General features: G+C 35.7%; 2 protein-coding genes across 7 annotated transcripts in view; one reads left to right on the top strand and one right to left on the bottom strand.

Annotated features, from left to right (window-relative positions):
* Nucleotides 1-16,621, bottom strand: part of EFCAB7 (EF-hand calcium binding domain 7) — a 44,254-nt gene extending 27,633 nt beyond the window's left edge. The window contains exons 1-6 of one of the 4 annotated variants that reach the window (XM_081818539.1): nucleotides 16,330-16,621; nucleotides 13,959-14,146; nucleotides 9,529-9,740; nucleotides 8,604-8,690; nucleotides 7,845-8,040; nucleotides 7,284-7,405 (exon numbers count right to left, since the gene is read on the bottom strand). In XM_081818539.1, coding sequence (XP_081674665.1) covers nucleotides 7,284-7,405; nucleotides 7,845-8,040; nucleotides 8,604-8,690; nucleotides 9,529-9,740; nucleotides 13,959-14,146; nucleotides 16,330-16,418 — 894 coding nt within the window. In that variant the 5' untranslated portion in view covers nucleotides 16,419-16,621. Of the gene's footprint in view, nucleotides 1-7,283; nucleotides 7,406-7,844; nucleotides 8,041-8,603; nucleotides 8,691-9,528; nucleotides 9,741-13,958; nucleotides 14,147-16,188 lie in introns of all 4 variants that reach the window. The other 3 variants (XM_031037219.2, XM_006741704.2, XM_031037220.2) reach the window with 3 other exon arrangements.
* Nucleotides 16,622-16,671: 50 nt separating this feature from the next.
* The window catches only part of ITGB3BP (integrin subunit beta 3 binding protein), a 47,301-nt gene continuing 39,080 nt past the window's right edge, over nucleotides 16,672-24,892 (top strand). For 2 of the 3 annotated variants that reach the window (XR_014144891.1, XM_081818544.1), the window contains exon 1: nucleotides 16,743-16,828. The gene's annotated coding sequence lies outside the window, so the exon portion shown is untranslated. Of the gene's footprint in view, nucleotides 16,829-24,892 lie in introns of all 3 variants that reach the window. The other variant, XM_081818545.1, reaches the window with a different exon arrangement.

The following is a 24,892-nucleotide window of genomic DNA, read 5'->3' as shown; positions in this document are numbered from 1 at the left end:
TTCATCTTTGTAAGTATATTGCCCACGACAGAAACAAGTCATTATATATATTTCAACAACATCCCTATGAGGCAATAGGGGTAGATATAAATTAGTCATTTTAATAAACAGAGAAATTAAGGTACCCAGAGGTTATACAGAATCTGAATTTTACAAGGAGTTTGTAGAAATATTAGGTCTATAGCCTAAGACTTTTGGATCAATGCTTCTACCATTAGATCATATTTCCAAAACAAAATATACTCTGGGTACCAAATTCAAAATTTTTATACCTCAATGAGGCTCAAACGGGGGCTTGAGCCAAAAGTTCAACTATTAATAATGAGTAAGAGTATATACAGATTTTCATTTAGCCTCCCTGTAAATCCCTTGGATGAGAATATATTAAGGACTAACAACAGATGCTGACATTACTTCAAAGCCAATTGGCCATGGTATAATCAACATGACCCTGGAAGATGACAATTGTTACAGAGAAGAAAGGAAAGATACACTCCCATGGTATTTAGACAAGTTACCATTTGAGACAGTTTGAATTAAGATTCTGACATCAAATGGAAAACATGTTTTCCTTTCAAATCAATTTTGACTATAGCATTATCAAATGGAATTGCATCTAAAGTATTTTATGAATATGTTTATAGTCACCCATATGGAATGGTAAGGGATACTAGTTTAGAATTATAAAATATTTAAGGCAGAAGAAGTCTAAAAAGCAATCCAGTCCAGACTTCTCTTTTGATTGATGAAAGTCTGAAAAATAAAGGAATGTACTTGTCACAATTGTCCTTGATTGCAGAACCAGAGCTGGACCTAGGTCTCCTTACTCTCTCTCCAAACTACCAGCTATATTCAAAATTCGGTTCTTTTTCACATTTAAATATCTGCCATGATTTTTTCAAAGTCTGGCATTTAAAGAAAGCTCATGTTAAAAAGAAAAAGAAAGCTCATGTTTATGAAATTCCTATAAAGTATGAGAAAGCATTATCATTTGGAATTACCCATATATTGGAGTGTTAAGATAAACATAATCGGGGGCACCTGGGTGGCTCAGTTGGTTAAGTGTCTGCCTTTGGCTCAGGTCATGATCCTGGGGTCCTGGGATTGAGCCCTGCATGGGGCTCCCTGCTCAGCGGAGAGTCTGCTTTCCCTCTACCCCCACCCCTCCCCCTGCTCATGCTCTCCCTCTCTCTCCCTCTCTCTCTCAAATAAATAAATAAATAAAATCTTTTTAAAAACGATAAAAATAATTATTTGGGTTCCTTATTGAAAAATGCAGACTTTAGTAGCTGGAAAATTTGTATTTAATCATGGGTGTTGTAGTCCCCTCCCCCACAGTTAATAAAGTGTTTAAACAAACTAAAAAATACAGGTGTACCTCGGCGATATTGCAGGTTTGGTTCCAGGCCACTGCAATAAAACGAATATCACAATAAAGCAGGTCATACAATATTTTTGGTTTCCCAGTGCACAGAAAAGTTAGCTAGGTTTACACTATACTATCGTTTATTAAGTGTGCAATAGCATTATGTCTAAAAAACAATGTACATACCTTAATTAAAAGATACTTTATTGCTAAAAAATACTATCATTTAAACTTTCAGCAAGTCATAATCACTGATCACAGATAACCATAACAACTATAATAATAATGAAAAGTTTAAAATACTGAGAGAATTACCAAAATGTGACACAGAGATACAAAGTGAGCAAATGCTGTTGAAAAAACGGCACCAATAGACTTGCTTGACACAGGGTTGCCACAAACCTTCAATTAAAAAAAAAAATGCAGGGGTGCCTGACTGGCTCAGTCAGGGAGTGTGTAACTCTAAATCTTGGGGTGGTGAATTTGAGCCTCATGTTGGATGTAGAGATTACTTAAATAAATGAATGAATAAAAACTTAAAAAGAATGCAATATCTGTGAGGCGCAATAAAGTGAATCACAATAAAACAAGGTGTGCCTATATTGCATTTTGCCTGGTACACTGGTAGTGAACATAGTATGTGACATTTGAGAAACTCAAAGATGGAAGAATTTTTCCATATGCTTATTGTACTTCTTAAGGGGCAGTGCTATGGGCTGACAGGAGATGCCTTTAGCTGGGGAGTGAGCTAAGCATTATTACTGGAGGTCTTTCCTAAGTTCCAGGAAGGGAATTTATAAGTTTCCTTGGAAAGACAGCCAACCTAGATACTACAGTACATGGTTAATAAGGCTGGAAAATGATGGAAAAACAGTTATTATAAAACAGAAATAAGACAAATGCCACATTATATCAAACAAACTTCAATGTAATAATCAGATTATTTTTAATACTAAATAATGTCATTACTAGGAGAATTTGTAGCTCTCCTGCTTAAAAGGAAGCATTCAAATTCTTTTTTTTTTTTTTTAAAGATTTTTATTTATTTATTTAACAGAGATAGCACAAGCAGGCAGAGCGGCAGACAGAGGGAGAGGGAGAAGCAGACTCCCCGCCGAGCAGGGAGCCTGATGCGGGGCTCGATCCCAGGACCCTGGGATCATGACCTGAGTCGAAGGCAGCTGCTTAACCGACTGAGGCACTCAGGCGCCCTGAAAGCATTCAAATTCTTAAGATCTGCCACAGTTACTAAAAACACAATGCTTCTTCAACCTAAATTTCTTTTAAAACAAACAGACTTTCAATCACACAAAGCTTTTCCTCTAGAACCTAGACTAAAATGTTACGAATTAAAAGAAAAAAGTACTGATAAAGTGGCTGGCTCATTCAAATAAATCAATTTGAAAGGATTATAGATTAAGTTGACAGCTTGAGTATTTTGAGAAAAATGGAAGGAGGCTGAGTTTTTTAAAAACTTTTAGAATGACAGTGTAAGAAATTCTGTGATACAGTTTTTAACAATATAAAGCAGAAATAAAATAGTGGCTTGTAATTCTTACACAGAGCATAAGGTAGTGCTATATTCTACCAATTCAGGTAAATTCATATAAAAGGAAAAAACTGTTAATTCATTTGTCATATATATACAAATTTTACTTATTTTCATTCACAGTGTATAAGGAAATGCTGAAAAGTACAAATTAAAAATAGTTGAGTTGAAAATTCTACTTATCAAAACATTTAAATGTATCAGTAAAGTTACATTTTTCTTGGAACACTGTAGAGAATGTAATTTGTTTTGACATACAATTCTATATTGTTATTAAAGTTTTAGGTGAGGTAGAATTAATCTAAGCAGTAAATCTAGCATAGACTTAGAGGAATTTATATGGATTGCCATCTAATTGACAAGTTGAATCGATCATCATTTTGAAAATATGAGGATCTTTGTGACAAAATTATTTGGAGTCTTCACAAAAATTTAGACAATCACTTCTACTTTAAAATGTTTATATTTGTATATATGTATATAAATGTTTATATTGTATATATGTTTGTATTGTATATATGTTTATATTTGTATTGTTATATACATAGACATATATAAAACAAATACCTTATACAACTATACCCAACATACGCATATGTTATATAACATTTTGTTTTATACAATACATATACACATTTTTAAAACACATTCTAGGAGTCTGAATATAGGAAGTATTGCATCTCTAGAGTTTACAACTCATGGTTTGGGCTTTCTCAAATTCTAGTCATGACTGGCAATCAAAGCTATTCTTCTCTCAAAGAAAAATTCCTAACATTCCTTGCACATTACAAAACCTAAGCAAACAGGACTCAAGATTAAAAACAAATAGTGATAAAGTACCTACATGTGATCTATAGAAAGGGTCTTATTTTCCTCCTGTAATTCATGTCCTTTACCAATTGTGTGAATTTGCAGTTTAAAGTCTGATTTATGCATACCCCATTTCAACAATTTTCTAACTTCTGAAAAGAACTTGCTCTGTCCCAATTCCATATTTCTCCACTCCACATGAAATTGAGGTACAAAACTTGTTTAAAATAGATTTAAAGTATTTGAAGAAAATTAATTTAACAGTTCTTCTAGTAACTTTTTCTATCAATCTCAATTAAAACAAATCACACTTATGCTAAGCAAAATAAGTCAATAAGAGAAAGACAATTATAGAATTTCACTCATATGTGGAATTTAAGAAACAAAACAGAGAAGCATAGGGGAAGGGAGGGAAAAATAAAACAAGATGAAATCAGAGAGGGACACAAACTGTAAGAGACTCTTAACCATAGGAAACAAACAGGATTGCTGGGGTGGGGGATGGGGTAACTGGGTGACAGACATTAAGGAGGGCATGGGATGTAATGAGAACTGGGTGTTATAGAAAACTGATGAATCACTGAACTCTACCTCTGAAACTAATAATACACTATATGTTAATTAATTGAATTTAAATTAAAAAAATAAAAAATTTAACTAAAAAAATAAATCACACAATAACTATATTTATAACACGTACTTCTCAGAGTATTTATAAAACTTCTGAAATTTATTTTAAAAATTCAAAGTAAAATGCAAACAACTGAATCCTGCTGAATATCAGAATCTTTAAAATTCACAGATTTTTTTTTAGAAAAATCATTTCAGCTCATCTAAGAAATATCAGACAGTAAACAATAGTGGGCAGTATCAGGATCAGAAAGAGGATACAAAAGGTCAGGTAAGGGGCTTGTGGGTGGCTCAGTCGGTTAAGCATCTGCCTTAGGGTCAGGGCATGATCCCAGAGTCCTGGGATCGAGCCCCACATCGGGCTCCCCGCTTAGCAGGGAGCCTGCTTCTCCCTCTCCTGTTCCCCCTGCCTGTGCTCTCTCTCTCTCTGTGTCAAATAAATAAATAAAATCTTTAAAAAATAAAAAGTCAGGTAAATAATATGAAGACTATGAAGTATTTCCAAAACACATTAATTTTATATGAAAATCACAGATTTTAAAAGTTGACAGTATGCCATCTTCTTTTTTTTTTTTAAAGATTTTATTTATTTATTTGAGAGAGAGTCAGGGGCAGAGACAGAGGGAGAGGGACAAGCAGAATCCCTGATAAGCAGGGAGCCTGACACAGGGCTCAATCCCAGGACCCCAGGATCATGCATGACCTGAGCCAAAGGCAAACGCTTAACCAACTGAGCCACCCAGGTGCCCCAGTAGCATAAGTTCTTAAACTATACTTTCATCATGTTATTCCCATATAAATACCTATAGTCATTTCTTAGTTCTAGAATATTAATAACAGTATTATTTATTAAAGTGATTACTATGTTCCTGGCACTGTGCTAAATGTTTAATACATGTGAGATGATTTAAATCTTTCAAAAACACACTAAATATAATTATTTTAAATTTATAGATAAGGAAACTGAGACTCAGAAGAGCTGCTGACTAACTTACCAGTGACAAAGCTAAAATTCAAGGACAGGCCTATCTCTATTCAAAGCTCTTTTTTTTTTTTTTTTTTAAGATTTTATTTATTTGACACAGAGAGAGATAGTGAGAACAGGAACACAAGTAGGGGGAGTGGGAGAGGGAGAAGCAGGCTCCCTGCTCAGCAGGGAGCCCGATGTGGTACTCGATTCCAGGACCCTGGGATCATGACCCGAGCCGAAGGCAGACGCGAAACGACTGAGCCACCCAGGCGCCCTTTATTCAAAGCTCTTAATCAGTACCTAAACCAGTGCTTGGCACCGAGTTACCACTCAATAAATATTTGTTGAATAAATGAGTGAATAAATGAAATACTATGCTGTACTACCTTGGTATATTAATAGTCAAGTACATTTTTTTATTTTTTAATATAATACCCATATTTTATACTAAGCAAAATAGTTGGCATATATTACCTTTTTAATAAATATTTTTTGAGTTAAACTACATTAAGAAATTGTATTAGTAAGGGCCCAATTAACAGGAGCATGACACTGAGAAAAAGTCTTATTATGGTTTTAATATAGTCCATATTAATATTTCTCTATACTGGTTAAAATTATTAATTTATAGTTTTGAGTTAGGTAAACTACAATTATTTAATAAGTTAATTTTATGAACATTTAATTTAGTTGCAAAATACAGGAATCTTCCATTGGTGGAAAATAATATTGGTGGAGCACTAAATATTGTGTGTGAACATGTTGGACATGCACATCAAATTGCTTAGGGTGTAGAGATTCCTAAACAGTCTGAACAAAATTCCTTGGAGATAATGTTTTAAAATTTTAATATAGAACAAATGTCACTCTCTAGCAATTTAAAGATATAAAGGACTTCAGAGTTCAATAACAAATACAGAGTTGTTATTTGAAACAAAAAGTAGCCCTTGAGAACAATCAGTTCAGTTTTCTAACAGCAGTTATAGTATGTGGTCATAACCATTTTTCCCCCTTTTACAGAGGTCTCTAGGTACACATTTTTAATGTATCCTAGCAGTTTCCAGTTAATGTTTTATATTTCTGTAGCTTTATTTTCTGTTGAAAGAAAACTAGTATAGGTTGAGTCTAAAAAGGGAAAACAAAGGAAGAAGATCAATATTAACACTCCACAAATACTGACTTAGCAAAGTGACTTTGTTGTCTTTCTCTCATAGGAACTGATACTGAATGAATGATTTATTTATAAGAAATACCTATGGAAAATATTTGTTAAACAAAATTAAAAAATTGCTTGCAAAGTACATATTCAGATAATCAATTCTTCAAGTTCAAAAACTGAAAAGTCATCACTTTCAAACTAAAGATTTTTTAATACTATTCTTATCCATCATTTTTAGTTTAAAATTATTAAAACTGAAATGCAGTAATACAAAGAAAAATATCAGAAAATTACTTCACAAACTTTACTGGTTCTCTGTAGACACCAAATAGTTATTTATAAACTTAATGTCAAATATTTTTCGGGACGCCTGGGTGGCTCAGTTGGTTAAGCGTCTGCCTTCGGCTCAGGTCATGATCCCAGGGTCCTGGGACTGAGTCCCGCATCGGGCTCCCTGCTCTGTGGGGAGCCTGCTTCTCCCTCTGCCTCTGCTTCTCTCTCTCTCTGTCTCTCATGAATAAATAAATTTAAAAAATCTTAAAAAAAAATATATTTTTCAGAAAAAGTCTTACCTATTAATTTAAAATACTATACCTTTGGGGCACCTGGGTGGCTTAGCTGGCTAAGTGTCTCACTTCGGCACAGGTCATGATCTCAGGGTCCTGGGATCCAGCCCCACGTCATAAGGCTCTCCACTCGGCAGTGAGTCGGCTTGTCCCTCTGCCCCTCCCCCTCGTTCATGCTCTCTCTCAAATAAATAAATAAAATCTTAAAAAATAAATAATATAAAATACAATACCTTTATTGAGTTTGGCTCAGTTAACTTTGAGTTTCGGTTACTATTAGCACCCATGGTAATTGTGAAAGAAACAGATGTTTTGAACTTTCTAGTTGTTGCCAGTAAAGAACTGCTGGTATCACCTGTAACAAGTAATAGTTATTTGGTCTCACATTATGACAAGTTGTCGATACTAAGTCTGTTTCTAAATACAGTGTAGTATAAAAGGCATGTGTATTAATGTCTTTCTTTTTGTTCTTCCTATTGAAATAAAGTCAGAAGTTTCATATTTATCAGGCTTTAATGGTCCCTAATATATGGGCTACTAATAAGATTCTATATTTCAATATGTCACTCTTTACCCTGAAATTTTAGTTTTAACAAAATATAATGAGCATAGCCAAGTCAAGTTCCATAATAAAATTTTTACTTCAATAGATTTTTACAGCTGAGAGTCTAGAAACAGTAGCTAACAAAAGTTGGATTCTCATTTATCATTGATAAGCTAAGATAGAAGAAAAATTTATCTGAATATGATCCTTCATTCTTGATCAAGAAATCTTTAGTGTCAAAAGTAAATACCTTTATTTGAGAATGTTTCCTGATCAGTTTTTCTTATGATTCTAGGTGATGGTTTCGGTACTGGTGATGGGTCCCTTTCAGGGGATCCTTCAGTGTGGCTTCCAAACTGTTGATGCCTCAGTTTACTGTCAACCTCCAGTTTTTCTACAGTAGTTTTGAGACATTGCTCAATGGTTGTCACATATAATTTACAAAACTATAGGAAATAAAAAAAATAGTTCAGTGGGTAAGACATTCAATCATACATTTGGGAGGAGGCAAATTGCACATTAGTAGGCAAGGGATAGACTGACAGATGGAATATATTTCCTATTGAACTAGGTTACTCATTTTATTTTCTTGAAATCACATTGACCACCCTCAAGTGACCTAATGAAATGCAGCCATGATTCAATGAGGAGGTCATATTCTGAGAGAAAATAAAATGTTACACAAAGAGAGGTGATTTATTATTTTTTTATAAGACGTGTAGACTTGAGTTTGTTCTAAATAATTTTTAAGATTCTTCCATCCCAGAAAAGGTGTATTCCTGAGGAGAGTCTCTGTGTTTGAGTGTCTGTGTGTGTGAGCACATGCATGTATTTTACCTTTATTATTTCAAATGTAGTCATCAGATTACAATACTCTTTAGATTAAATTTCAAGTACGATTTGTACACAACATATTAAGTATATCACTGCCAATATTAAAAAGATATGCTCTTTTAAAAATTTTTCTCTTACACAGTATACAAATTTACATTAACATCGTCTTATGTACCTTGATGTAGTCAAATTTGCCATCAGCATTTACATCTGCCAAACTTATTACGGCATTTACTTCTTCTCGAGTCATCTTCTCACCTCTCTGAAAAAACAAGATTTATTTATTTATTTTTAAAGATTTTATTTATTTATTTGACAGAGAGAGACACAGAGAGAGAGGGAACACAGCAGGGGGAGTGGGAGAAGGAGAAGCAGGCCTCCCGCTGAGCAGGGAGCCCGATGCAGGGCTCGATCCCAGGACCCTGGGATCATGACCTGAGCTTAACGACTGAGCCACCCAGGCGCCCTAAAACAAGATTTATTTTAAAGCAACATGACTATCACTTTGTCATGCAGGGGAAGGGGGAGAGTGGAAATTCACTTTAATCTTTTCTACAAGTCAGTTTGAATATATGGTTTCATTATAAATCTTAGAATGAGTATTATGCCAAGCAAGAATAAAACTTACATAAAATAAAATTTCACAATTTTATTAAATTTCATAAAAGTATGAACTTGTTTATTAAATTTCAACAATATATATCATCAATCCAGTAATAATGCTACTACTGAATTTACAGTAATTATAATTTCTCACAGTATACCAAGAATCAGAATAGATTCCCAATCCCACTTATACTATGTTTCCCTTTTACTTATCACATATGAATCTATTCCTGAATTACAAAAAGTTCTGGGCAGCAAATAATTGCAAAGGAACAGAAGGGGATTGCAACATGGGTTCAATTTTATACTTTATGTTTTATTTACAGAGCACCTTTCATCCAGAAGGATCCTTAAGTACTTTATAAACAACATATATGTGATTCATTTCACCTGCCAATGAAATAGTTATTTTTAATGTGGCCTTAGTAGCCAAAGCTAGAATTCCAAAAGTTTTATTAGCAATGTATATTATAAAACTATTTCACAAATCTTACCTTTGTTAGAAGTTTATAAAGGTCAGTGTGTAAAATAGAGCCATCGTCATTTACATCTAATTGCTTAAATGATTTTAGTAGTTCTGCTTTTGAAGTAGGTTTTTCCTTTCTTAAAATTATGCAAAAATCATCAAAATTCAGTTTGGCAGTTTGAGGAGTCCAATACTTATTAATGGTCTTTTGGGATGGATTTCTTCCTGCATGCTGTAGAGCTGCCCAATAAAACAAGTGTTACTTGTTAGAGTAACATTTGGAATTGGTATCTAAGGGTATTTTTTCTTTCAATCATTATACATTACAATATTACACAAAAATACACACACACCTTTGGGGTTGATAATCTAGTGATATCAATGTATGCCTGACTTTCAAAAATGAGAAAATATATGTGTTACCAGCTACAGATTCTTGATCTATTAATGTCAGAATTAAATATTTTTCCTATTCTGACAGTTGGTTCTCAACCTACGTTGTTTAACTGATAACATATGATTTACTTTGTAAAAGTGCCTGAAAAAAAAAAGATTAAAAACAACCATCCACTTAATTGTTTTGAGGACCTAAGAATAACCACAAAAAGTATTCTGGCCCAACAAATAACTTAATGAAATGAGGAAATCATTAATCTGAGAAAATTACTGTCAATAAGGCATGATATCTAAAATGTTCATCATTGTTAGATATTAATCATGAATATTAATCATTAATTCAAGAATATTAATCATGTCACAAATACCAAATATATGCACAAAATTTATCTATTTGCAGTTATAGACTTGCTAAAAATCAAGAATCTCAACATAGTTTGAGAGAAGACTATTATGGAGATGCAATGGTTGAATTACTCTTAATTTTTAACCAGAATCTTTAAAAATAGTCCTATAACCAGTTATTCGTGAGACATTCTTATTTTAAAAGGCATGTCCTTATTTTCTATGAGAGGCAACAAATTACAATGTGAGAAAGGCTTTGTATTTGTGTATATCATACACACTAAAATATAATTGTTTTAAACAATTGTATTTTGTACTGTTTAAAAGAAGTAAACTGGTAATTTGAACTTAAACAAATCTCTACATATTAAGACTTAATACTATCTAAAATGAACCAGTGATAAGATTCCTAAGCACTGTAGATAGAATTAATAAAATTTTAAAGGTACTGTCCTTTGTGCTTAACCAACTTCTTAACCAACTTCTACTATAAAACCTTACATTGGGTATTTCTAACTATCTTAGGTGAGATTTCACAAGATCTGGGCATTGTCAATTAGCACTAAAAAATGATAATCTGGATAGTCCACAATATAATGAATAAGGACTAATATATATAAAACAATTTTTAAAAATATCCTCAAGGAAATAGAAACTAGAGCAGGATAATAAATACAGACATTTGTGAGTCCATTATATTGAACATTCATTGTGTATAAGCATAATACATGGTGGTTTGTTTTTTTTCAGAGATTCAAACTTCTTGGTTCCTAAATTTTATAATCTAAATAGGAATTCCACACCTGAAGTGTAAAATTGCTACCTATGGTCATGATTTAAAGTTAGTAACATATTAGAAGTCCACAGACTAAAGAAATGTTCCCATCCTCCAGATTATGACAGTGCAGCATACCTAGATAACTTTGGCAGAGAAAAGAAAACAAGACGATCATCTCGAGGTGACTTGTAGAGCTAACAGGAGTTGCACCTAGAAAGCCTTTGTGGAAGTTTGTACCAGTGGAGACAATATAATTTTTTTTTACTTCCAAAGGCTAATTTTGGATGTAGACAAAAGCCCTGATTACCATGTTGCCCTAGGAATGAACAAAAGATAAGTATTTTGCCTAGCATAAAAATGGACAATTCCATAATTCATCTATTAAGAGAATCAGGGAAAAGGTACATGTGTTTTAGGATTCCATCACCAGCCACCTTTTAAAAGGTAAGAATACAAGTAGGACCTAAATGAAGTTGTGATTTGAAGTCAAAAGTCCATGTGAAAGAAAATGCTGGGGTGCCTGGCTGGCTCAGTGGGTGGAGTATGTAACTCTTGATCTGGGGATCACGAGTTCAAGCCCCACATTAGGGGTGGAGAGTACTCAAAAAAAAAAAAAGAAAGAGAGGCGCCTGGGTGGCTCAGTCAGTTAAGCCTCTGACTCTTGGTTTCAGCTCAGGTCATGATCTCATGGGTTGTGGGATGGAGCCCCATGTCGGCTCTGCACTCATCGGGGAGTCTGCATGAAGATTCTTTCCTTCTGCCCCATCCCCACTTGTGCGCTCTGACTCGCTCTCTAAAATAAATAATGTTTAAAAAAAAGGAAAATGCTATGTTCTGTACAGCTTTGGGAAAATGAGTGTGTAACTCTTTCCCAAATGGCAGGTCAGCATATACTTGGTGCTGTCTTCAATAACAAAATGGTTTTTGGGGCACCTGGGTGCCTCAGTGGGTTAAGCTCCAACTATTGATTTCAGCTCAGGTCATGATCTCAGGGTTGTGAGATCAAGCCCCACACTGGGCTCTGCAGTAGGCATGGAGCCTGCTTAAGATTCTCTCCCTTTCCCTCTGCCCCTCCCCCCTCTAAAAAAACAAAGAAAATACCTTTTTTTTAATGAACTATTAATTACAAAACAACTTTCTTAGAATAAAATTATGCCTAAACATGTACTCAGTAAACACACATTCTCGTATCTAAGAAATAGGTATAACCTAGTAATTACTAATCTAACTAAATTTCTAATTTTAGAATTAGTTGGGAGTCCATTATTATGTCTAATAACAGTAAAAAATTTGTAACTGTAAATGCTTAAAAGTTTACACGAAAATACTGATCTTTTGCCAGGGTTTACTTTAAGCTTTGACGTGAGTCTATAATACCTGTATTATTTGTAAGTTGGAAAAAAAAGGAACTCTAAAACTCTGATAATGTTACTCTTCTGTCCAACCTTGAAATGGAATGTCAAAGCACATGTTATATGCATAAATGGCAGAAAGATATAGATGAAAGATATAGTAATAAGAAAGATATCACTTGTTTACCCTACTTTTTAAAAATCTAGATTATCTGAACTCAATCATTATAATGTTACAAAGAGAATTCCACCATAAAACCAAAAGTGTACATAACACTGAAGAGACAAACACTGAATTATCCAGAATATTGTCTAAGACTGGTAGCACCTTAGTAATATATACTTATTGATTCACAAATTAAATGCCATAATAACGAAATACAGGTTAAACTTTTAAACAGGAGATTCATGATCTCAGACTACTTTCAAAAGAATAAAAACTAAAATTACAGTTTATAATAAAATATAAATTTAATGTTTGTATCATTTATAATAAAATATTTTAATATTTTCAATGTTCATATTTCAAATATGGATTTCCTCAAATAGAGATCTTATTGGATACAGACCCAAGACATTACTTCAAAAATATGTCAGAATTTTTCTTTAAGGAAACCGCTTCTAAATTTGGCAAAATAACTCAGTTTCTCCATTCATAAAGTTATTAGCCTTGATGAAATTGACATGAGTATTCAGTGTTATCTGGTATTGTTTACCACTTTTTCAAGAGTAAAGACCTCCAAGTCATTTGATATACCTGGCAAGGACAAAATTCACTGGTTTGAGGGATATTTACAACCAGAGAAATTTTAGATATGACAATGGAGAGAAGCAAAAAAAAGACCAACTTGGGGCGCCTGGGTGGCTCAGTCATTAAGCGTCTGCCTTAGGCTCAGGTCATGATCTCAGGGTCCTGGGATCGAGCCCCGCATCAGGCTCCCTGCTAGGCGGGAAGCCTGCTTCTCCCTCTCCCACTCCCCCTGCTTGTATTCCCTCTCTTGCTGTGTCTCTCTCTGTCAAATAAATAAATAAAATCTTTAAAAAAAAAAAATAAAGACCAACTCCTACCCCCACCAAAAACAAACAAAAAAACAAAAACAGCACTTCTAAAATTTTACTTATCTCCTAATATTTCTCTTTTACAATCATTCAACCTGTTTTTATATATTCTTTACATTTTCCCCATTATAGGTCAAATTCAGGCTAGTGATTCAGATGTCAAGTGTTTTAAATTCTACTACTATAGAATCTTATAAATCTTATATAAATAAATATATATATCCATATAGAATCTTATATAAATCTTAAAGTACCAAGTAAGAATTTTTAAAAAAATATTTCTAAGCAAGTAATTGATGGAAGCTTTAAAAATACTAATCTAGTCTGTATAAACACTGAATGTTTTATTTTGAAGCTACATAGAATATATAAATATATAAAATGGCACAATAGCATAATGTAGTTCCATTGCTCAAGCTTCCCTAAGAAACTGGGATGATTCAACAATGTAATTCTTATTCCTGTCTTTCTGATCTATTAACTTTCAACAAATAAGGCAAAATATGTATATTTTAAAGAAAAATTTACCCAAGTAAAGTTGTTCTTTAGAAATAATGTTTTCTAAGCTGCTTTTAAAAACAGTTAAGTAGGCAGCTCTACAATTCATATAAAATGTCTCTTCTTCAGTTAGTGGAAATTTCTTTGTTCGAGGACTCTCTGAAAGCGCTGACTTCTGACTGGAGAAAGTTGCATCTCTTCCTGGACTGATGGCCATTCTATTAGAAAATAATTTAAAAATTTTAATCAATGTTAATCCCCTAAAATGCAAATGTCACTTTGCCTTTCAAATGGGGGGAAGAGGAATCAAAGCATTACAGTTTTCATATATGGGGAAAAAAGACAAATATAATATGCATATGGTGTTATTATTATATGCTAAATTAGAATAATCCTTTGGCAGTATATATATATATGCATATATATGTGCATATTTTGAAATCAACTATATGAGACAAAATATATATAGAAAATACATATATATGAGAAAGCCAAAAGAATAAAGCCAAAGCAAAGATGTAATATAAAAACAAAATAAGTATCATAGAGGAAAGGAAAAGCACACAACAATACTCTCAAAATAAGAGGACAGTAAGTTGGGGCACCTGGGTGGCTCAGTCGATTAGGTGTCTACCTTCGGCTCAGGTCATGATCCCAGGGTCCTGAGATAGAGTCCCACATCGGCCTCCCTGCTCAGCGGGGAGTCTGCCTCTCTCTCTGCCTTCTCCCCCCCACTTGTGCTCACACTCTCTCTCCTGTGCTCTCTCTCTCTCAAATAAATAAAATCTTTTAAAAAAAGAGGACAGTAAGTTAAGTCTTCATAGGGTTGTCATGAGGATTAAATATGTTAATACACGTGAAACATACAGAACAATGCCTTGCAGTAATAAGTGCTAAATAAACTTTGAAAGAGTGAAACTCTACAACAATGAGAATTTGGATGTAATGTGATTGGCAGTTGGCATCCATCACCTCAGCAGGAGCAACAAGGTCACTTCAGCAACATCTCAATAATGCTGGCCAACATTTTGAATGACTGAATTTTTTGGATCCTATTTAAAGCATTATTGTGAGATTTTACTGCATTCATTACAAATAATGTTGTGAGGTTATATAGTACCTCAGCTCATAAGCCTTAAAGAACTATCGTACATCTTAATTTATCTTTATTACAGTGGTCAGGTATTTTTTGTCCCTTTTACAGATAAGGAAATTGAGAGACAGAGATGTCACCCAGCTAGCAGTAACAAGAGGCAGTAAATTTTGGTAACAGTTTCTTCTTTATTAATGTGAATGAAGGCTTCTTGTACAATAGTTACTATGAGGCACTAAATTGTGCTCCAACAATTAGCTGTTAGTGGTCTAACAGCTTCCAACATTATTTTACCCAGCTTTGACTTCTAAAAATACATTCCAACCTAATAAATTGAATATTTCAAGTTCAACAATAAGACGACACAGGTAGGGTCCCCTTCAGGACTCATTGGATTCTTACTCAGGAGGCCTAAATCACTTGCACCTTCTTGAATTATATAGGTCTTTTACACTTGGGAAAGAAAGATAATAATCGCTTATCATGGATGAAGTACCCTATTTATAATACACAGACTGCCTGCCTGACACTTTCATATTACACCAGATTTAGAAGGACCCCATAGGGATGTGGTGTCACAGTCTGGTTACTGCGAATTGATATCACTATAATTAAGCATCAGTTTTAACCACATATGCGTGCACGCATCTCCTCACAAATGTGGGGGGAAAAAACTGTTCCGATAAGAAAGGAAGAATGAATGTTCATTTTGCAGCAAGCAATTTTTAAATTTAAGTATTTTGGGGGGGAGGGTGGGATCGTCCTCGAATACTCTTTCCAAATAAGGTGACTACCTTACGTGGAAATCCCACAGTAGAAATGTTTCAGAAGTCTATTCTTTCCCTTTTTGTGACGAGAGACCAAACGGAAGCTTAAATAAATATACAACTGCACCCCTCAGGCTTGGAAACCGCCTTCACTTAAAACTCCAGCCCGAGACCAAGACAGGGGCCTACAGAGCACACTGTAGCAAACGGCTCCATAAATAACCCGCCACACAATAGCAAGAAAAATAAACTGTTAACAAGCGCCTAAGGCTTACTGAAGGGCCAAGGGAAACACAGCCGCCCAGTCCCCGGCCCTACACGCTGAAATACGTTCACAGCTGATCTCGGGCAACCTCTCTGTTTTTTGATTTCTCTACGACGCAGATGCGGTTTTACGTACACTTTAGGTACACACGGACCCAGCGTTGGTATGGCAAGAGAAGTAAAAGAAGCAGGTGAGAGGGAAGGAAGCCGGACAGCGAGGCAGGGCGCAGCGCAGACACAGAGACAGCCAGCTGTTTGCTACCTAATTCCAGCTCACACGCGAGGAAGCACAGCCAACTCTCTCCACGGATTCCGTGATCCTGTCACCGCAGCGCAACCGACCTCGGCCTTTCCTTTAATTACCATGGCAACTGCGCCTCTCCGCCACCGGAAATAAGATTCAGAGCACCTCCCCAAACGGTCCGGGTAGAAATCTAGGGAGGTGAATCCGGAGAGGACAGATACTGCTGTGCAGCTCGTCTGTCGGGGTCTGGAATGGCCAGAGTGAAGAGACGGTCCTGTGGTGCGCTGGCAGGGACGAGGATGAGGTCCTAGGTCCTTAATTAGAGTCTCGTCTTCTCTCCCCCTTACACTCGGATCCCTTGGAGGGGGGAAGGTGTTTCCAGCGGTCCACCTTGCGTGTGACACCGCGTCTGGCGTCCGCAGGCCCGCGCTTTTCAGACTGCGGCGTCGCCCTCCGAAGGTTCTCTGCTTTAGGAAGAGGTGGCCCAGTTCCTTTTATCTCGCGGTGGTGCGTTCCTGAGTGTCGAAATGCCGTAGGTATCCACCCTCCCCCACCCCATTGCTGTTTCTTGGGTCCCTTTGTGAACAATAAGAGTAGATATTAAGTTGTCCTTAAAAATAAAATCCTGTTACTTTACTAGCAAAAATGGGTTTATTCTGGAATAACAAAGCATTTCAGTTCGCTGCGTGCAAGCTATGGCTAAACCATAGGTAAGTTCAACAAAGGAGAGAATGATTTTATGGAGTAGAAGGAAGAAGTTGGGAGGGATTATTTTGACCCAAAGTCCGTGGGAGAACAGTCAGTTCAGGTTCAAGGTGACGGTTTCTCCTTGGCTGAGTTGCAGGAGTGGTCTGTATTTTGTAGGAGGTGCAGTGTACATCCTTCCCTATTGGGACCTGTAATCAATGGTTCTTTCCTATTGAAACTCTTCTGTTGGGGTCTGTAATTGATAGTTCTTCCTATAATTGACGTTCAGTGGTATGAGATCCCCTTTTAGCCTCCCCTTCTATCATCTCTTCTCCACTTTAATGAGGTTTCCCCTTTATTATTTTTCACATTTCCTCCTTTTGGTCAAGATCTTTCTCCAAAAGCATCGCTGATTGTCAGGTTCTTCTTAATTCAGTGACCTTTTGTCCCTTAGTGCCAGGAAGGATATTTCCTGGGTGTTATGTCCCACTTTGGAGGGAAATTGTACAAATTGGAAACCTATTGAGGTCAAACTTGAGTAACGAGGCGTAGCAGGGAGAACTTTCAGGCATTTCCCCATCTATAGTCCGTATTTATCAAAATTGTAAGCGTTGGAGATCGTCTGAGTACATCATTTTTAAAAAGATTTGACAGGCAACAAGTACACAATTGAAAGTAACATGACAATTCCAAATTTTGTGATGGTTCTAAACCAGGATCCTAGATATGAAAGTAGCCAACTAAAAATATTGGCACTTATTCCAACTTAGGGGAGAAAAGTTCCCCCTGCTGAGGCAAACAGAGTCCTGTATGCTTCCTACTTAAAATGGTCATGAAAGCAGAATGGTGATTACTGCAAGAGCACACCGAAAGAATTATCTTGTGCATTTGAGAAGATACAGTGTAGGTATAAACATGAAGCAATAGCTGGTGAACTTTTTGCAAAACAGCAAAACTTCAAAGACCTTTTAAAAAGTATTGTTATCTCAAAAGAACTGTTGGAACCAAGTGTGTTAATAATATGGTAAAGTTGAAAATTCGGAAACCATGAATTTTGGATAAGAATCCAGAGTTAGTTAATACTCTAGATGAAGAAGAGAGACTTCTGTAATTCCTGAACCTTCTAACAGGCCTGGTCCAGACATCTTGGGAAGTCTGTGTCATCAGATGTTGTCTGCTTCAATTCTAGGAAATCTTTCTGGTCCAGTCAGGGTTTGATGGCTTTCTTTAGATGTGCCACATGAATCCAAGAGTCCGTTCCTTGAGGTTTGGCACACAACGGTTGGCTAACAGTCCCTGAGAGGGGGCTTTCCAGCAAGGTTGAAGGGAGTCTTTCAGGAGGTGTTTTTTTGTCTTTTTTTTTTTTTTTTTCCAATAGATGAAATCTCCAAGTTGCAAGATGTGGTGCTTAAAGTTTTTGTCTACTGAGAGTGCACTGTGAAAAGATTGCTCTACCAAAGCATAGTTAGTTTTGATAGAAGCAGTTAGGCCTTTATAATATTGAAGTATAATCTCCTTTTATCAACTGTGGGTCAAAGGAATCAGGAGCCAAGTGCATTGGATGTCCTGTGACTGTCTCAAAGGGTGAAAGTCTATGAGTTCGCAAGGGAAGGGGTCTGATATTTAGAAAGAACAAAGGCATTGCTTTAGGCCAAGATACTTGGAGGGTCTTTACAAATTTTGCCAATTGAGTCTTAATGGTGTCAGTAGTGTGTTCAACTAACCCTGAGGATTGATGATGGTATGCACAATAAAAGTGTTGTAAAACTAGCCAAACAGCACAGACTTGTTAAAGCACCTAACTGGTAAAATGGGTTCCCCAATCACTGAAGTTCAAGAGGGGTTCCCCAGGTAGGGATAATTTTTTTCTAACAGAATTTCTGCCACAGAAGAGGCAGTGGCCAGTCTACAAAGGAAAACTTTAGTCCAGTGAGGAAACATACAAACCATAACTAAAGCACATTTAATCCATTAGATGGGGAAGCTGTATGAAATCCATTTGTGAAAACTGAATGGCCTTTGAGGTAATTTAAGTGTTGGAGAGCTGTGCAGACAGGTTTCCCTGCATTGTGTTTTGGACAGGTGAGACAAGTGAGGTGGGCACTTTTTGTGACCTCATTAATATTTCCTCACCAATGTGGGTTTATGAACACTATCATTTTGTTAGTAGACCAATGGTTTAGTGCATGTACAGTGGTAAGTAGTGGGAATTTTAGAATTTCTGGTAGGGCCAGATTGTTAATTTGTCCAAGTCAGTTTTTTCTTTTTATCAAATGAACAATTATTAGATTTCCAATTTTTTCTTCTATTCTGGGGCCCATTGTTAGACGTTTCTGGTCAATTTTTTGACCTTGAGAGCAGCATTTTTGGCAGAAATATCAGCAAGGTGGTTTCCTTTGGCCTCCAGGGAGTCAAGTTTAGAATGCTGGGGACCTTAACAGCCAGAGCAGGCAGCAAAAGTATGGCATCAAATAAATTCTAGACATAGGAACCATTTTTAACTTTATCCCCATTGGGGTAAGGAAACCTCATTGTTTCCATAACCTACCAAAGTCTTGAGCCACCCTAAAGGCATAGTGGCTATTGGTATAAGTGTTTGTGGTTCTACCCTTGGCTAAGGTACAAGCTTGAGTAAGGGTGTATAACTCAGATTGTTGGGCCAAAGTAGCCAGAGGGAAAGGTGCTACCTCAATGACTTCAAAGGAGTTGCAGTAACATACCGGCACAGTACTTACCATGTGGTATGTATATGGTATACCATTTTCATCCTTTACATAAGAACCATCAGTAAACCATGTAAAATCTGTATTGGTTAGAGGAGTTTCCTGTAAATTGTTACAGGGAGTCAAAAGGTGATCTGTCAGCGTTCCCTGTTGGGAATTAGAAGGACATTGGAAAGTCTGGCTTAAAGGGCTCAAGGCACCTGGAGCACTTAAGTTTGTAACAGTCTTTTTTCCAGTGTCCTGGCCCTTTGCAATAATAGCAGAAACTAGTGGGGAAGGAGGGTTGTTTGTTTTGTTTAGGGGCTTTCATTTGCTGGAGTTGACAATTGAGAATTTTAGACGTCTTTGTTTTAAATTACTCATCTAGGGTGTGGGTGAGCTGGTTTGCCAGGTTAACTAAATCTGGAGGGGACATGGTTTCCCATTCTATCCTCATCCCTTTAACTAAAAGAGAAAGATTCTAGTTTAGTCCATTAATAAACATAGAGTTAAATGCTACCTGGGTAGATTGACCAAGTTATTTAAACTTACCAACCTGGTTTCTCAGATTTCTGTTAGTTAGCCCTCGTGCTTGTGTGAGGACCAGGCCAAACACTGGATGAAACTAGCCCAGTGGGGACACCCTAAAAGGGATTTAGAGAAACAGACACCAATCTTTGGCAAGATGCTAGAACAATCTCTGGAAATCTCCACCAAGCAATTATAGTAGCTTTTCCTAAGCCTGCTAATTTTGTTTGGCTGAACAAAATTCAGGCTTGCACACAAAAGCCTGACAAACATATACATAACTGTTAAACTCAACACCAAACAGTCTTTTTTTTAACTTTTTTTTATTATGTTTTATTAATCACCATACATTACATCATTAGTTTTTGATGTAGTATTCCATGATTAATTGTTTGCTTATAACACCCAGTGCTCCATGCAAACAGTCTTTTAAGAAAATTTTGGTCTTCTTCTAGATGTTGAATTCTTCAGCAAACCCATTGGTGTCCTCAGTCACTTTAGGAAACTTTACAGCTTGTAATTTGGCCTTAGTCCAGAGAGCATAAGAAATTTGAGGTTTATTAGGATCCTCAGAAGACTTAACTTTAAAGGGGCAGGTTTTAACAGGCTCAGGAGAGTAGGGAGTGGGGAAAGATTTGGAGGAAAAGGGAAATTTGGTGAAAGGATTAGCATGGGGGACAATAAGGGAGATGGTGATGGTGCCGAGAAAAATGGCACCAGAGGTAGAGACAGAACAGGATATCTGCCACATGTCCTGAGATAAAGAAGATGGAGAAGGCAGAAAAGAGGCTTCAGAGCCCTTATTTCTTTCTTTCTTTGTTTACTTCAGTTAGTCTAGAAATTGTATTTTGCAGAGAAGCAATTTTAGATTTCCAATAACTTTCGGAAGCTTCAAAATACTAATCAAAATAGGCATCCCATTCAGTTTTGACAATTTTAGAGCCGTGGCTGTCCAATTTAGTTTTGAGAAAAGTTAAGTTTGGAGAGAGAGAAAGTTTCCCATAATGGCCATTGAAGTTCTAAATTACTTTTGGTAAGTCATTTCATTTAAGGAAGGACCACAGTTTTTAAACATAAAACCAGCTGGGGTCCCAGAAGTGGGGGGAAGAAGTGGGGTACCCTCAAATCATTTTGATGACTAGGATCCCATTTCTTAAATATTTATATACACACACACACACATATATATATATATACAATTTTTTTTTTTTTTAGCAAAAAAGAAAAATTCCTAAACAGCACAGTTTCAGCAGGAACAGCCTGGTTCCAAAATAGTAACTTTAAGTGAAGTAAAGACTCCAATGAAAAGGTAGAGAATATCAGACTAGATTTAAAATCTATACATAGATTTTACATATATATACATTTTAAGTTATATGTTTATATATAATTTTATAATTTATATACAACTTATATATGTAATGTATATATATTTAACATATATATATCCCAACTCATTTAATCCTCATAACGCTGATACTACCTAACCTGATATCAAAATATGGTAAAAGAATTATGAAAATATTGCTGACCAATATATTTCATGAACATGGACTCAAAAATCCTTAACAAAAGATTAGCAAATCTAGGGGCACCTGGGTAGCTTGGTTAGTTAAGTATCTGCCTTCTGCTCAGATCATGGTCCTAGTATCCTGGGATTGAGCCCCTTGTCGGGCTCCCTGATCAGCGGGGAGTCTCCTTCTCCCTCCCCCTGCTCTTGCATTCTCGTGTGCGTGCTCTCTCTCTCCCGCTCAAATAAATAAATAAAAATCTTAAAAAAAAAAATTAGCAAATCTAATTCAACATATGAAAGGGATAATACATTATGTCCAAGTGGGGCTTATCCCAAGAATGCAAATTGTTCTGTTATTTTAAAATCAATTCACATTTTTCAAAAAGAGAATAAAGGATATCATATTAATAGTTGTACAAAGAGCACACTCATTCATGATAAAATAAAAACTCAGCACAGTAGAAGTAGAAAGGGAACTAATTCCTTTGAAAAACCTATACATATTATACTCAGCACTAAACACTTATTCTAAGATTAGGAATAAGGCAAGATGTGCCCTCCCACCACTTCTATTTAACAAAGCACTAAAAAGAAAGGAAAGGTGTAAATGTTGGAAAGGAAAAAGTAAAATTGATGATTTGCCAGTGATATTGTCATGAACATGGGCAATCCTGAGGAATTCGTAAAACAGTTATTAGAGCTATTTAGCAAAGATGCAGCTCACATAGTCAATATACAAAAATTAATTCTGTTTCTACATTTTAGCAAGAAACACCTGAAAATGAAGCTTAAATGTTTCCATATACAATCACATTTTAAAACTACTTAAACGAAGTTTAACTAGAAGACACTTATTTCTACCTTGAAGATGACAACATGTTGCTTAGAGAAAATAAAGATCTAAATAGGGGCATGTTTATGGATTTGAAGTCTCGATAATGTTAAATTGTTAGTTCTCCCCAGTTGATCTTTAGATTCAATGCATTTCCTGTCAATCCCAGCAAACATTTTATAGGAATAGAAAAACTGATTTCAAAATTTTTATGAAAAGGCAAAGGACTTATAAGAAAATAATCTTGAAAAAGGAGAATGAAGTTGGAGTACATAAACTAACTAGACTTAATATAAAGTGGTTCTGAATTCAGTGTGGTTTGGACATAAGGACAAATAGATAAAATGGAAGAGATTCCAAAGTCCAGAAATAGACCCAGAAAGGTGCCAAAGCAATTCAGTGGGGAAAGAAAAGTCCAAATGGTTCTGGGACACCGTACAGAAAAATAAATGAAACACCCTCAACTTCTACCTTATACCCATATAAAAAATTGATTTGAAATATAGCATAGTCCTATATGTAAAAGGTAAAGTTTCTGAAGGAAGTGTATGAGAATATTGTTACAACATGAGGTAGGTAAAATTTCAGGCAAGATACAAAAAACAATAACCATAAAAGAAAAAAATAATAGACTTCATCTAAATTTTGAACTTCTCATCAAAGGACACAATTAAGAAAATGAATTGTCAAAAGCTAGAGGTATTACAATTCCAGATTTCAAATTATACTATAAGGCTGTCGTAATCAAAACAGTATGGTACTGACACAAAGATAGACACATAGATCAACGGAACAAGATAGAAAGCCCAGAAACAAACCCATGATTATATGGTCAATTAATCTTCGACAAAGGAGGCAAGAATATGCAATGGGAAGAAGTCTCTTCAACAAACAGTGTTGGGAAAGCTGGACAAGTACATGCAAAAGAATGAAACTGGACCACTTACACCATACATGAAAATAAACTCAAAATGGATTAAGGGCCTAAATGTGAAACCTGAAACCATAAAAATCCTAGAAGAGAGCACAGGCAATAATTTCTCTGCAGTTGGCTGTAGCAACATTTTTCTAGACCTGTCTCCTGAGAAAAGGGAACAAAAGCAAAAACTATTGGGACTACATCAAAATTAAAAGCTCTGCACAACAAAGGAAACAGTCAACAAACTAAAAGACAACCTACTGAATGGGAGAAGATATTTGCAAATGACATAGCCGATAAAGTGTTAGTACCCAAAATATATAAAAATTTATACAATACAACACCAAAAAACCCCAAATAATCCAATTAAAAAATGGGCAGAAGACATGAACAGACATTTCTTCAAAGAAGACATGCAGATGACCAACAGACACATGAAAAGGTGCTCAACAGCACTCATTATCAAGGAAATGAAATAAAAACTACAATGAGATACCATCTCACACCTATCAGTATGGCTAAAATAAAAAACGCGAACAAGTGTTGACAAGGACAGGGAAAAAAAGGAACCCTTGTGCATTGTTGGTGGGAATGCAAACTGGTGTAGCCACTCTGGAAAACAGTATGTAGGTTCCTCAAAAAATTAAAAATAGAATACTCTGGGCACCTGGGTGGCTCAGTTGGTTAAGCGACTGCCTTCGGCTCAGGTCATGATCCTGGAGTCCCAGGATCGAGTCCCGTGTCGGGCTCCCTGCTCAGCAGGGAGTCTCCTTCTCCTTCTGACCCTACCCCCTCTTGTGCTCTCACTCTCTCTCTCTCTCTCAAATAAATAAATAAATAAAATCTTTTTAAAAATTAAAAAAATAAATAAAAATAGAATACCCTATGATCATTGTAATCGCACTACTAGGCATTTACCCAAAGAACACAAAAACACTAATTCAAAAGGATATATGCACCCCTGTGTTTATTGTTTATTGCAGCATTATTTACAGTAGCCAATAGCCATACACACACACACAGAGAATATTATTCAGCCATAAAAAAGAATGAAATCTTGCCATTTGCAACAACGTGGATGGAGCCAGAGAGTATAATGCTAAGAGAAATAAGTCACTCAGAGAAAGACAAATACCATGTGATTTCACTCAGATGTGGAATTAAACAATTTAAAGGGTAAAAAAGGGAGAGAGCCAAACCAAAAAATGGACTCGTAACTATAGAGAGCAAACAGATGGTTACCAGAGGGCAGATGGGTGGGGAGATGGGTGAAATAGATGAAGAGGATTAAAAGTACACTCATCTTCATGAGCACTGAGTAATGTATAGAATTGTTGAATCACTATATTGTACACCTGAAACTACTATAACACTCTATATTAACTATACTGGAATTAAAGTAAAAATAAAAAAAA

Source organism: Leptonychotes weddellii, chromosome 4 (assembly GCF_054177405.1).
Source record: "Leptonychotes weddellii isolate Sample4059 chromosome 4, ASM5417740v2, whole genome shotgun sequence".
Lineage (NCBI taxonomy): Eukaryota > Metazoa > Chordata > Mammalia > Carnivora > Phocidae > Leptonychotes > Leptonychotes weddellii.
This window is presented reverse-complemented; position numbering and strand designations above follow the sequence as displayed.